General features: G+C 37.0%; 2 protein-coding genes across 10 annotated transcripts in view; one reads left to right on the forward strand and one right to left on the reverse strand.

The window, feature by feature from the left end:
* Positions 1-10,638, forward strand: part of LOC125766407 (RNA-binding protein Musashi homolog 2) — an 81,149-nt gene extending 70,511 nt beyond the window's left edge. For all 8 annotated transcript variants that reach the window (XM_049432346.1, XM_049432349.1, XM_049432348.1 and 5 more), the window contains one exon: positions 3,810-10,638. In XM_049432346.1, the coding sequence (XP_049288303.1) occupies positions 3,810-3,834 (25 nt within the window). In that variant the 3' untranslated portion in view covers positions 3,835-10,638. The remainder of the gene's footprint in view (positions 1-3,809) is intronic.
* Positions 1-14,937, reverse strand: part of LOC125766451 (uncharacterized) — a 50,005-nt gene that overhangs the window by 30,445 nt on the left and 4,623 nt on the right. The gene's annotated exons all lie outside the window — the stretch shown is intronic.

A 14,937-nucleotide genomic window follows, 5' to 3' on the forward strand; every position in this document is an offset into this window, starting at 1 on the left:
GTATTGTTTTTAAACTCTTCGTTCATCATACTTAGTCCGCCTTATCAGGCAAAAAGGCTCTCGCAACATCACATCAACCTGGACTAAGTGACACAAATGTGTTCATTAACTTTCCGAGAGTCCTCAACGACTGCACGCAGCTTACTGGAAACGTTTAAAAAAATGGATAAAACGTTTACAGCGTTCAAGAACACGATTCGTATAAATGGGGAGGGAGTTGTAGCAAAAGTGCCAGAAAAATTGTGTGGAAACCGAGAAAAAGAAGTGACCAAGGCTAAACCCTATCAGAAAAAAAGTTGCATGTACGGAAAATCGATTACGCGAAACATTCATTAAAACAAAATCCCATTCATAGAGTTTGAAATAAACAAGTATAAATAGTATAAATATGTAAAATATACGCATCATAACAAAGTGAATTGGCAGAGATGTAAACAGCAGTAGTACAGTTTGAAAATGTAGCTCTGGATGTACAGTGTGTTTGTGTCCGTGGAAACTTTTGGGATTATTCGTCGCTTTAGTTACGGTTCGGTTTCGTTTTTACCATACGCTTTTTATCTACTTAAGCTCTCGAAAAACTGTCTCTCACCCACAGGAACTAGTTGTACATCGTATGTTAGTTACAAATCTTATCGTTACGCAGCAGTGTCGCAGCTAATTAGTAAGCGAAACAGAATTCTTTTGAAATGATCTTCGTTGGAAATGAATATTGACGAAGAGACGCTTTCTATCCCAGCGGAGAATCACCCTTGTATTTTCAAGACGCTTACATATTAGACTTTATATGATTTAAACATGTTGAGGCAAATTTTAATTTAGCAATTAGATGATTAATTTTTAATTATGTACAGCATAGTATTGCCCATCGACTGGTTTTACAGTGTTTTACATTATAGCTTTTGGTTGGTTTCGTTTACGCATATAAACGCGTTGTAGAAGAACAGAGAGAGAATTTTCTGTTGCGAGCGAAAAGCAGCTATGAACAGCAGAAAACCAACACTGCATCATGAAGATAGATACTTAGACGAAAGAAGCATTACATTCCAAACATTCGTAAAGTGCGTTCGCATTTCTATTATAAATCTATATGCTCGATTGAAAACAAAGTTAAACAAGGGAATAGCTTTCCTTATTTAGGTTTAATTTAAATTCACCTACGTTAGTTTGCGTGTAAGGAAGCGCTAGGATATTACAGCTTAGACTGTGGAAGTGTAGACGGCGATAGGTTCGTCGCGTTCTATCCAACAGTACACGATTATGTTACTATTAGATTATTGTTTACATACGTTTTAACACGCTTCTCCGTAGCTTAGTGTGCTCATACTGTGTGTGTGTGGTACGTGTTTGCAAAGTTTAACGATTGTACAAAAAAGAGGCAGTTTTCAGTGTATGATTTATTTTAAGCCATCGTTTGTAAACCAGAGCTCGAACAGTCAAGCCGGTTGGGCCGGTTACTAACAGGTGACATCTAATATTTGCATCCCTTACATAGCCTGATTGTAACATTTGCATTTCGATATCGCTGCTATCCAATTTACACCTTATTTTAGCATTAAAAATTTGCAACCATTTCGCCACACCGCCACATACGAAACATACGGGAGAGAGAGAGAGAGAGGTAGAGAAGAAACCAACAAATCCATGCCGTATACTAGCTTTTAAGGCCGGTCGTAATTTGTGAATGAATTTGCCAAGTTCCAAGTTCCATTCTTTAGTATTATAGTTTTAATCCACATTTTGGTTAGTTCGTAACGTTCTCATCATAGTGTTTAAGCATTTTGATTTCTCACAAACACTTACTATCTTCTTACCATACATCATCTACTATTTATTAGTACTTGGTTTTAGTATACCCGTATAATAACGCTTTAGTGTGTTTCTTTAGTGTAGAACCGCCCGGCGTTATGCGTGAGCGTGTGCGCATGTGACATGGGGAGTGTTATTTGTGTTTGTGTGTTTTACTGCTTCAACCACCGAATCACGGGGGTGAAAAGCTTTAATTGACATCAAACACAAATGGCCAGACGCCCCCGTGTAATCATGCAAAACGCTCGCGCCAAATCCCGGTGAAGCGGACACAAAAAGGCCGAATGTACTTATGATTCTGATTGAATACGTTTTAGTTTCTACTGTATTTTAATTTGCATTTGTAAAGCACGAATGACAAACTAATAAATATAATTATTTTTAAAAACATACCCCCTACAACCTAACCTCTCTAATCGCTTTCGTTTCTCTTTTGCTGTGTGTTACATTTTGTGTTTTTTATGGGTTATTTTTTGTTTTACTCTTTTCTTGTCCATTGTTTACGTGATTGTTGTACTTTTGTGTTGTCGCTTCTTCTTTTTTGGAACGCGTTATTGTGTTGGAATGCAAAAACAAAAACCAGCAGCAAACGTTCTTTGGAGAAATATTCTGCTTCAGGTTGTTCTATTTTATTTTTGTTTTTTTTTCTTCCTCTCATCGTTTATCTTGTCTCATTATGTTCTCTTTTCACTCGAATGGTTGTGGATCTAGCTAATGGTTTTGAATCTTTTCAACCTTTTTTGAATATATGATTTTTTTTAGATATTCTCAATAATTGTGCCAGTGTGTAGCATTAGCTCATCTTTCGTTTACAGTAGTTTGAAACAGTTTAAATGAAAAGTTTGATAAGATCCACCAAATAAGTTGTTAATGTTGGATGGAAATTTACGTTGCATAAGAGTGACCCAGGTAGCAGCTAACAACTATATCCCAAAGTGGACTCTTGAGAAACATAACGAACGGCCTCACGGCAAGGTCTTTGACAGGTTCGAAACGTTCCACCTTTTTGGCATCGTGTGCGTGCGCTTGGACGATTTGGACACGCTGCAGTTCACATGGGCCCGTTCGAGACCCGTTCGATGTCGCGCTCTCATTACTGACATTTAAACCATTCATAAGTGATTGCGGCCATACCACCGCCAGCACTCGTCTGTCATGTTGGGGAGCTATTTTTAAACCACATCCGCCCCAAGATCCCGGACCCCTCATGTCGTCGTTTGCCGCGGTTCGTCATGATTCACACTTCTCCTCTTGAGGGGGTTTTAGCGGTACTTCACCGGGAGGCACCGGGAGGTGCACTGACTTGCGTGGAGTTCATAATTCATCTATTTATTGTATTTATAGATGGTACGGGCCAGATATTGAAACTGACTTCGGTCAGTCCGATGTGTTCGGTGGTTGACCGAAACCGGTGAAACCAAGCACCAAACAACCGGGCATGGGAATGTGACCCCACGGCGGGTGTCCTTGTCTGTGACTGGGTGCGTTATGCATAATTTAAAGCATACCCTCATTGAAACAGATCCTGAGGGGTGAGATCCCTCCCCTTTAAGCCACAATATGTGGCGTTTTGTGTGTTTTTTCTGGCATTCGAGACGGATATTGTACTCGTCTATTTCTGTGTCCGGTCCAGCCTAAAATAGGAAGCAAACACAACAGGATCGCTGATGGACAATGAGTTTTCCGTGACTTTCCGTCAAGTTGTCAGAAATAGATAATCAATACAATGAGAACATATTGAACATATTGACAACACTGGGGTTATAGAATGCAACACCCAAGGTATTCATAATCGATTAACGTTATCCGAACTAGGTGCCTGGTGCTAATGGACTAACACAAAACGTTGTACTAGTGAATGCTTTTAATTGTTTGGTAACTGAACTTTAACCATTTTTACGTTTTGTTTCAGATATTTACGTTTCTTTTTTTTACCAATTTTGTTTATCCTAGGTTTGCATTCGTTAAATTTTTAATTTCTTTTCGTTACTGTATCCTTTTAGATTGTATCCTGAAAGCCACTGTTGAGATCAGCGTCTTCATCACCTTTATCCCTGTACACGTGGTAGCTAATGAATGCAACAAACCTGTTGCTGTTCTTACTTCCCCCTTTCGGGTTTCAATCGGCATCTACACTACCTGAAAAGGCGTTCTCAAACCATTTTCTCTAGCCATTTAATTGCCTAGAATGAGCGGTTCAAAGCATTAGAAACGTTCACTAAGTATGCATCGCCCAACTTGTGGCGCACATATCCTAACAGCGATAAAGATTATAGTTAAGAATTTGAAAGGAGATTCACATTTTAACTCATCATTTCGTTTATAAGATACATCATGAAGACTGTTTTTAAAAATTAAGTATCGGTTTTACGTTAGCTGCAAATCAATATTTTAATTATGTTTTAATTTTCTAGTGTAATCGAAGGAATGGTACGGTTAACAGTAACGAAACATTATTTTGTTAGACGCTATTTTCAAGATGAGATATTATTTTTAACAAGTTCGCCAATCCATGAGTATGGGTCCAGATGTTATGTATTAGGTTTTTTTGTGTCTGAGAAGGTCATTATTTTAAAATAAGTAACAACACACATTCAGTTCATTCATGTCGCGCAGTGTAGGGCAAAAGGTACAACAAAAATGGAAGTGTGTTTTTACTCATTTTACTGACCATTACTGCTCAGTATCTTATCATTCGCTTGCGCCGGTTTCAATCCTACCGTGCACAAACATGCGTTTTACCGTTAAAGAAAAACAGTCAAGTGATTTTCTTTCCGGACGCAGAACGTACACCCCGTTCATCTTTGCCCGGTGCAGCCGGTCGTTCGGCGGTGTGATGAAGGATGAGGATGAGCAAAAAAAAAACCCGATCCATCAATCAAGAACGATCGTGCGTCGCTGAGTTTTGTTTTCCCCTCTGCCCTTTACTTAGTTTTGCCAACAGAGAGGATGTTGGGGTTTTTGGTAATACGATTGCGCTATTCTTAGCCGCCAGCGCTCGATGTGTCAGTCACGTTTCGTTTACGAAGTGCCATGCATTTTGGCAGACGGCTTCTGGGGCTAATTCCTTCACGGCTCGTAACGTTGCTTCCATGGAAGCCGGTTTAAAACACTCGAAAGATAAATTATTGAACACCGATCGTCTCAGGTCAGTGGTCGACAAAGGATGATTACAGCGAAAAGCATGTGAATATGCGTTGGCGATATTATGCTTCATTATTTTTTTTAATGCAAGAACGTTACAGCCACTGATCTTGTGTTTTGTTTTTAAGTTTTAAATAAGGCAACAATTTTAATTCAGAAATCTATGTACTTATGCTTTTATTATTTTTTTTGTTAAATGCTGATCATGCTCTTTCGACGCTCGTTTTACATTGGTTAAAGTTTCTATTGTTTTTATATTTGTCCATTTCACATTCAAGTTTAATACGTTTCTATGTATGTATTGTTATAACTTTTCCCAAAAAAAGGTGTGTAATTTTGAGAGCGGAAAGTAAAGCTCGTGCATCTTCCAATAATGGAGCCATTTCAAACAAATGGAAATTCAACTATTGAGATCAGTTCATACGAATTTGAAGGATGTTAAATTAAAATATACCTTACAAGCATTAGATGCAGTGTGCGTGTTGAAGTTTTCTGTCACAAAAGGAAGAAAAGCCAAAAACTAAACTTAAAATGATCATCGTCTTTGTTTTTGTCAGTGCCACAGTTCATTGTTCATATAAGAAATCAGCATTAACCGTATACAGTAGCAAACATTAATTATCCCTTTTGTATTGCGCTTCATTGGCATCTGTTGGCAACAGGATGCATTGTCATAGTTTGGTTTATTTAAGCTTTTACTCAAGAGCTATGTATGTTTCATGTTTTATTTTTCCTTCTCTCTGCTGTTGTGTTTCTTCTGGCACTAGAGATCGTTTCCCGATTCACTGCCTTGTGCTCGATTTATCCTCTTTCCAAGTTCAGCTTAGCGGGTTTTTGCTATAAAACGTTAGCATCATCTCCCACAGCCAGAAGGGAGAATCGTTAGCTTAGAGATATAAGTTTGATTGTTCGTCCGTTTATCGAATACTTCTACACACATGTTTTGTAAATTCAGTAGACTTCTACACACGTTTTTGTACCGTAGTAATCATGTTTTTTGAAGTTTGTACGATAACTTATAAATGTTTCATATTTTAGATATGCTGTTTTCGTTTGTTTTTTTCTTCATTTTCCTAACAATCTTAAATCAACATAAAGGTCGTAGTTACATTGTACGGAATTATATGTTTGTTGCATACTTTAAACTAAATGTTTCCAGTTTTATAATACGATAAAAGTTAAATCATTTTGAGACTGGAATACAGCAATAATATATTCCACGCATGCCAAAAGCTCCACTTATTGCTAAATGTTTCAGCTGCGTAATAATAGCCTAGCGAAGAATAATGTCTATTTCACATTCTTGCAGTAGAGTTACGCTATTCGATCACAAACTTGGTTTTGGTGTGAGGGTTTCATGTTAAGCTCGTACTACTTCCCATCAAGCAAAAGAAACGGAACAAACACTGGTGTTGAGTTTCAAATATAGTTTTATTTTTTGTCAACAACATACTTATCAAATGTAGCGTGAATGTTTTTTCTCTTTTTTCTGTCACCTTAATGTCTTTTCCTTTCCCTTCCACATAGATGCGAACGCGCATATTGCACGAATTTGTTCAAATACCTTGATTGCATATTAAAGGGAAAAAAGTATCAAATTGTACGATCTGTGCTTAGCGAGAGGGGCGGCGTTGTGTAAAAAAGGAGTAGAAAATTTGGATAAGTTTTGCTTTGCTTCTACAATTTTGACAATACATTTCCACCGTTTGTAGAGATTTACTTTGTGTTACTAAATCAAATTTTGCAAAAGATGAGTGTAGTAAAAATTATCTTCAAAGAAAACTAATTGTGAAAGGGATAAACCCTACATTAAAGGTCTTAGAAATTACACAAAATTGTAATAATTGAAAAATATGAACGAAAAGAAAACATACCGAAATCTTGGTAACATTAAGAAAGAAGACGGTAAAACACACAAACGTATATAAACAAAGCAAAAACAAACATATCGTAATTGAGCGCCCCAGAACTCAAAATAGAAGCAAAAAGTCTTAAACAGTGAAGAACAAATACAAAAGTACGAGTTAAAGCAAAACCTAATGTTGCGGCTCGGCTCGAATGTAGTAATCAATATAATAAGCTAAATAAGGTAACCAACGTTCTTCCATAAACAAAAAAAATATATTTATACTAGAGCAATGCTGCATATTTCGAAGGCGAAACTGTTACTATAAATGAGTGAAACTGCAGCAATTTAGAAAAAAAACTAACGTAAAGCAAAGAACAAAGAAGGAAAGGAGAAGACAAATAAAGGTGTGTAAAAGAATAGAAGAAAATCGCACGAAAGTAAAACCAACCCACGAATGTAAAAATATACGAGCTGCAAATTTATATCTCTAAGTGAACAATTTTGAGAGTGAGAAAAAATCGAGCTAAAAAGAAACATAAAAAAACACACACATAAGTGAGAAAAAGAGAAAATGAAAGAGGATATAATTTGGTACAAAAAGGGCATGGTCATAATTATACAAGCGTAATGAAGAACGGTTTACTGCGCAGTATCGGCTATCGAGCTAAGCTTACTGGTTCGTACGAAATGATGCTCCTCTTATAGATGGATTGAATGAAAGGATTTTTCATATTATTTTTTTTTCTTTCAAATCCGGTTTCTGCTTGGTTTCGCATTGAACTCTCTCATGGTACAAACGCAGCGAAACGGAATATACCGAAGGCGTGTAGTTTTGAAGCTTTTCCGACAGCAAAGAAAAGCTTCCTTTCTACCTCAAAAAGCTGAGGTGCAACAGGCGCATGTAAATGTGGCGTGTTGTTTCCATCTTTTGAACGGTTAAATCACGTTAAAGCTCCATTGAAGGTGGGATATAAGGGCGATCTTTCCGCAAGATCCCAATGAACCCACAAGGCTAGTGAAGGAATGGGGCTCGTGTCTTATTGTTTTATGGTTTGCTGAATACTGAACACTGAATACAGAACGTGGACCAATTTCAAAACGGAGATCATTGCAAGTATAGATATTCCATTGAAAAGGGAAATGGAACGACAGAAAGCTTCCATCACCACTATGCAGGCCGAGGATGGTTCGTGATCGGACACGTGTATTAATTGTAAAATAGGCTTTGTGTGCAGCGTGGCACACGAAAAGCAGTAGAGATGGTGAAAACTGTGTAAGAAAATGGGGTGAGAGGCAAGAGCTTACTCATCGCTGGGGCACAAACGCAGCATAAGAAACACACTAAATTATCCCATCGAATTTTGAATCTTAGGTTTTGTGAGCCATTTTTAAAAAGACAGAGCTGTGTATGTTAGGTGTAATGTAAAGGAAGCAGTTCTAGTAGCAGATGTTTGAGCTTGTAAACCTTACTGAGGGATGAAAGTATAAGATGTAAATGTTACTGCAATTTCCTTTCATCCGTTCCAGTGCCGTTGTGCTCGAACGCGAAGGAAACCAATAGTAAGTGTACAGAAAATGTGTTTCACATGTGTTGGGGGCGGGAAAACCTGTGACGACACGCGTTGTGTGAGTTAGATCTAGCTAAACTTATCGTACATTTGCACCTGCCCAGGAATGGATTGGGAAGATTGGCATTGGCAGCAAGAGATACTAAGGCATGATCTATCTACCGCACAAGCAATTATAACCCTTATGTGCTATAACGCTTTGTGACGAGACGACAAAATTGCAGCAACATGCAAGCAGACCAATAATTGTTGGCTTTTTATATTCACTTCGCTTTGAAAATCCCCCTTTGAAACCGAGACAAACGTATATGGCAAGGTGTATAGAAACGCCTAGGAGCCACTCTATGGAGAGCCGAAAGCAAAATGGTTTAAAAGATTCGCTTCTGGGATCTTTACTTGGCTAAAAGAATTACCTATATCACGAGTGTGCGTCTTCATTAGCTGTGTTTTCTTCACCTGTCGTTGTTGATAGATTTTCCTGTTTACTTGATACTTGGGTACGACGCTCATGGGATAACAAGATTTAAGCATATAAATAAACAAAAGACAACAAGACGCTTTCAAAACATATATATGACTATATATATACACCCATACATACAATACACATTAGTATTTATATTTTTAGGATTTATACTTAAATCTGTGAATTTTATGCAAACCTACTCTAAATTAAATGCATCACGGTGTTTCCAATGCTCGTTATCAGAGCAAGCAGAGCCAGTAAATGGAATGCGATTAGAAACAAACCAAACTAGCGGATGTAAGAAAATGTATTCATGAAAGCAATCAATTGACGAGAAAAGATAGTTGACGTTGTTCGCGTATCATGAAGCTAGATTACACTTTTAAGTACTTAAACATGTGACATTTATGGACAATTTAATGACGGTGTCAGTAAGAGTTACATATGGGTTTTGCCTCCTGTGCTGCACAGGGCTATACAAAAGCAATATCATACGCAGTACGTTTTTTTGTGAGTAAAACACAGGTTCATCGTGACGCTAGGCGATGGTATTTTGGGAAGAAATTAGTACACTCTACTTTTCGAAATTGGCTATGAAAGTGAGGCTAAGTGACAAGTGCGATCTCCCAACGTACACCGCGCTTACCAATACGGTGTCAGGCGATGACTTTATATGTAATGTGTACGTGCTGCTAAGAGTATACCACTTCTAAATTTACGGCCAAAAAACAACAAACTATCAAACACAATATCACCTTATTATTGCCATCGGCACAAGAAAAACACACAGGACACACGCATGTACAACACACATCCACCAAAAAGTGAAAATGAAACCCCGTCAGGAGAAGGGAAGGGCACACCGTACACTGCCGGCGCAAGCGAACAAAACAAAATGGACGTAACGGATCGGTGGCGCGCATTCAAAGGCAAAAACAAAAAAGTAATTAATTAAAATAAAAAAACGCGAAGCAAGAGCATCCACTCAACAGACAATACTACTAACATTTGTTTTCTAATTTGGGGGCTTTGTGATTTTTGCGATTGAACCGCAAAGTTAAGGTTAGAGACAAACGCGAGAAGCAAATTAGAAATATGAAACTAGAATTTGTAAAACATCAGGACCTGATGAGAAGAGTGCAGCAGGAACAAAGAGAAGGAAGAACGGACATGAAAAAAACCGAGTACACTGCAGAGAGGGTTATGAAACGGAAAACTTATGTATATTTCCATTATTGCTATTGCTGTTTGCTGATAGTAGTGTATATTTAATATGATTTGATTACACAATTGTGCGTGTGGAGGAAGAAAAAAACAAAAGACAACACAAACGATCTCTTCCATAGACAAGTGGGACAGACAGTGCGCGATATGATTGTATAGCAAGAGATCAACACTAAACACAAAAACATTGCTAAAAATTGAAATGAGCAAAAGGAGAAGAATAAGAAGAAGAAGAAAAAAAAACCAAGAGAAAACGGAAAAGCAATAACGTTAGTTATTATTAAATGATATGATAATTACTATTATGATACTTATGATTACTATTACCATTATTGTCGATCATGTGATTTTACTGTTCCAACTAACAAGTAGCTACCATTTTTCGTCATGTGTCGTCATTTGCGATCATTCCAGTTAGGCGGAATGTGTGGAAGTGTAGCAAACGTGGAACGAAAGAAGAAGTACAGAAATGCAACAAAAAACCCAACAAAGAAAAAAGGATAAACAAAACACTGGCAACATTGTGCTCTCTCTCTCGAGTTGATCTTTTCCAATGACCCACATACAGCAAAAAAAAACAAGTAAGCGCATTGCGTAAGTGCCGTGAAGCAGTGATTGAACAAAATAAGAAGAAAAAAGACAAAACAAAAACAAGAAAATGAAGTGAGAAAAGAAAAGTAATAAAGCAAAATAAAAATGAAAACAAAATGCTATACATATTGGACTAACTAGAGAAGAAAAGCGAAATGAAACGAAACAAAACATTAAAAAAAACACATCAACTACCAGCCACCACTTATATGATCGGCAATATCCTTTTCTGAACGACCGTATCTCAGTGTCTCTGTTTTGAACGTGCAGCAGCCGGATGAACGTGTGACAAAAAGAACACAGGTAAAAAGTAATACAAAAAAAAACATACTCATAATAGACAACAACTTGTACGCTAGGCAGTGCTTTTATAGTGATTGTACGTTGATTGTAATGGTAGAGTAGTAGCGGCATTAAGTAGAAGACTGTACACGTTTGGCACACGTTTGTATATACATATATATATTAAAAAGAACAATTTGGTGGGCGATTATAAGTGAACCGATAAATAAAAAAAACCAATAGAGTATTGTCATTCCATCTAGACGTAGACACACCAAACACATGGACGTATTGGAGGGAAGAGAGATATTTGGTCATCTTTCTCCTTTCGGCACTGGTGCGTAGAGTAAATGCGGCTGCCTTTGTATCTCGATGTACTTAGAGATTTGTGACCATTGTACTGTTGTGTGTGTAAAGGTTGGTTGTTTGTTTGGGAGCGATATTTCTTCGTACACAGGATGTAAACCGTGTCGAATGACAGGCAGCTTTATCTGGAAACGAGCGATTTCATTACTTATACAATTATGGGAAAGAATTCCTAAATATACTACATCATTTTCAACCCGCAAACAAAGTATGGTTGCTGGTTGATAATGTTGATGTGGGTGCTTCCCGGTTCGTAGGGTACTTAAAGCAATGTACTTAAGTACCTTCCGATAGCGAAAAAAAATAATCACTTGGAAATGACAGTCTCACAGCAGCAGTGAAACTGTGTATAGTAACATCCTAAACACCTGCAACAACACACAACAGTGTACTTATTCGATGTTTCTCCAGATATTATGAAAGCTGATGAAATTCATACCAAACAACACACCGAACCCATGTCTCATCAAGCATACTAAATGCGAATACTAATGAACGTAGTGTCATGTTTTACTTTCAGTTCAAAGTAATGCAAACACGATCTTAATCGATTGCTAAAACATTTTAAAAGCTCACATTATACTCACTAGTTTTAACACAATTCGTTAGAAGTTGTTTGATGTGTTGTAATATCATAATTGCGTTGTGATATGCGTTGAAGAACATATGGCGTCCTTAGGCGGAGTAGTACTAGTAAGTTGTCTTGATTATAGCTGTATTGCTCAACATTTGCAATAATTGTACTTCGACACCAGTGGATACGTAGTGAGACGAAAACAAACTTTTCAATACTTAGCTTTAGTAGGAGATTTAGTTTTTCCATTCTAGATATTGTATACTTATTTCACTAAAAGTAAAGTATCATTAGTTTGTACCAGCCTGGTAGACTAGTTTCATCTGTCACATACATTCGAGAAGAATATCCCAGCGATAGTGGTGGAGAGGGTAGTTGGGAACGGCACTCTAGTAACCGTGGATAATTTGACAGTGCTCGTTTGCCTACCATTGAAGTTGTTCACATACGACGGCGCCGGCTGCTGTGTATGTGTACACTCATCTCAGCTCACAAACACCCGCGCACCAATGCCATTCTGTTTGAACAGGACATGATCTGACAGCTTCTCCCTTGACACGGATCCTACGCTCCTTAAATCCCACCATTACCATTAAACCACCAGCCCCGCTGGTGAACGATCAGCACGATCGGAAACGTAAGATAGCAATAAGCGTATGCTCGTTTAATCGCGTTACGTAGTAGCATTGTGTTTGTGGTGTAGACGCGATACACACACACTCACATACACCAGTAGTGAATCGAACAGTCGATTTAAAATGTAGGAAAACATCAATGGAATCAAATGCAACAAGCAGTAATTAATATGCAATAAATACTTTGAATCTGTAGCAAACCGTGTACTAGCGTTGCTGAGTATCACTGTTCTGAGTTTCGTTTGAACGTTGTGAGGGTATATGTTAACCGCTCTCATACCGTTTAGTAGTATCGCATTTAATGGATCTATATAGGACGCACTGAATAATTGTAGAAAGTCGTACGCAAATGTTCATTACTGTCTGGATTTTTTTTCTGAGTTGAGTCTTAGTTTTCACTTCTTACTCGTTATTTTTTCCTTAAGTCCTTTCGTACTCAGTATAAATAGTTTAACACAAATAATGTAACGTGTAAGTGAATGACAAGCTAGCACCGTATTACCTATGTATAACCCTCATTGCTTAGTTAGTGTTATATTTTCTTCCCACTTCCTATGTTTATAATTGTACTAATTAAACATGAGAAAAAAAATATCATTAGTATCATATAGTCGAAACCACCTAGATGAAAAGCATATCAATTTGCAATAGCGTGCTCGTTTGGGGCTGCTCTTTTTTCTATCATTGTTCTACTAACCTTCAATCCCGTAATAGGTTAACAGTAGTAGAATCCACCTTATACGACAGTCGAACACCACAGACAAATTGTTTCATTTGTTCAATGTTTAGTTTGTTGATCGTCTGGACTATTTTACTTTCATTTTCTTTTTTTATTTTGGTAAAACCGCTCCAAATCGGTGCATGATGATATATACATACACACATACACATTAGATTGTACTTGCGAATCTCAATCGCTTTTCTAGATTGTGGTATAAAGATAGTAGACGCAAGCAAACAGTGTTGTACACATGCGTACGCATATTGACTCTGCTGTAAACGAGCAAACAAAACCTAAACTCGATATATAATGAAAACAAAAAACCAATTGAAAGAACAATAACTGCAAAATGTAAGAACTTTATAATCAATTTAAATACACACACACAAACACATGAATCTCTAAACCCTGCAGCAACGACTAAACAGGGTAGTAAACGAGCATATATAAGCGTCTATGCATGAACTTGAACGTTATGAACTTAATATCTACTCAAAAAAAACGAATAGACAAACAACAAAAGACAAAACACAAAATAAAAAAAATAATAAAAAAGCAGTATATTGTAGTTGTAGCAATACCAGTGTGATTGTATTACTTGATAGTAGATTTATATTGTAATCAACAATAAATACATCTAATGTAATCTGATCTTGTTTGTACGGTAGAGAAAACCACCACACCCATTACACGTACACGTACATATATACAACACGTATATATACAACACGCATCTTAGATATATGCAAAAGAGAAAATCTACTTTTTGTAGTAAGCGAATGCAATTGTTCTGTAACACGTAGTAGTCTCGTAGTAGCGGGTAGTACATTTTAGTCTGTAGTAATGTAGGAAATGGTTATGAATGTAGTAACTGTACTATGGCACATGTGTTAGTGAAAGCAATCGGATACCAAGCTTCGTGACGCATACTCTCCTAAAAGTACCATAAACTGCAACAGAACAATTAAAGCTGAATTGTTTACTAAATTTACTAAACAAGAAATACGAAAGATAGTCACTGCAAAAAACCAAAAACAAAAATCTCCCCCTAACATACAATAATCCCATTTTATAACGTTTGAAACCCACAATCCATTTGGTTACGAGAGCTTTAAGCTTTTTCTAGTACTTGCTAAAGAAAAAAAAGAAAAGAAAACATAAACTAAGAAGAATCATACCAATATGCAGTTCTTAGAACAACGTGGTACATTATGGCAATACTCATCGATTTAAGACTTTATGACTTATAGTATGTGCAGCTCATTGTAAGGTGTATAGCAGTTTGTTCTAGCTTTGCTATTACTACTTTCCTTCTTTTTTTTGTTTGACTCGCATCCATTGTTTAAACCACGGCTAAATGTGGGGATATGCTAGCGTTATACTTCAGTTTAGTATTTCTTTTAGTACAACGTCTGTATTTTACATCATTATATTTCATTTCACTTCCATTTCGTTCAATATTCCTTAGTAAGCTAGTATTACGTTATTGTAAATATTTGATTATATAGCCTTTTTAGTTAATTTCCTCTAAACATTTGTAAACGTTATGTGTCAACTCTAATGACAGAGAGATGTACTAACAATGAGGAAAAGTTAGTAGAAATAGTAGAAGAAGAAAAAAAAGTATCACGACGTCAAACTATAGCTTGTAGATGTTCGGTTGTAATTTAGTTTGTGAGTTTTGACGCCAGCTACAACTCACTTCGTTTCT

This window comes from Anopheles funestus, chromosome 2RL (assembly GCF_943734845.2).
Source record: "Anopheles funestus chromosome 2RL, idAnoFuneDA-416_04, whole genome shotgun sequence".
In the NCBI taxonomy this organism is placed as follows: domain Eukaryota; kingdom Metazoa; phylum Arthropoda; class Insecta; order Diptera; family Culicidae; genus Anopheles; species Anopheles funestus.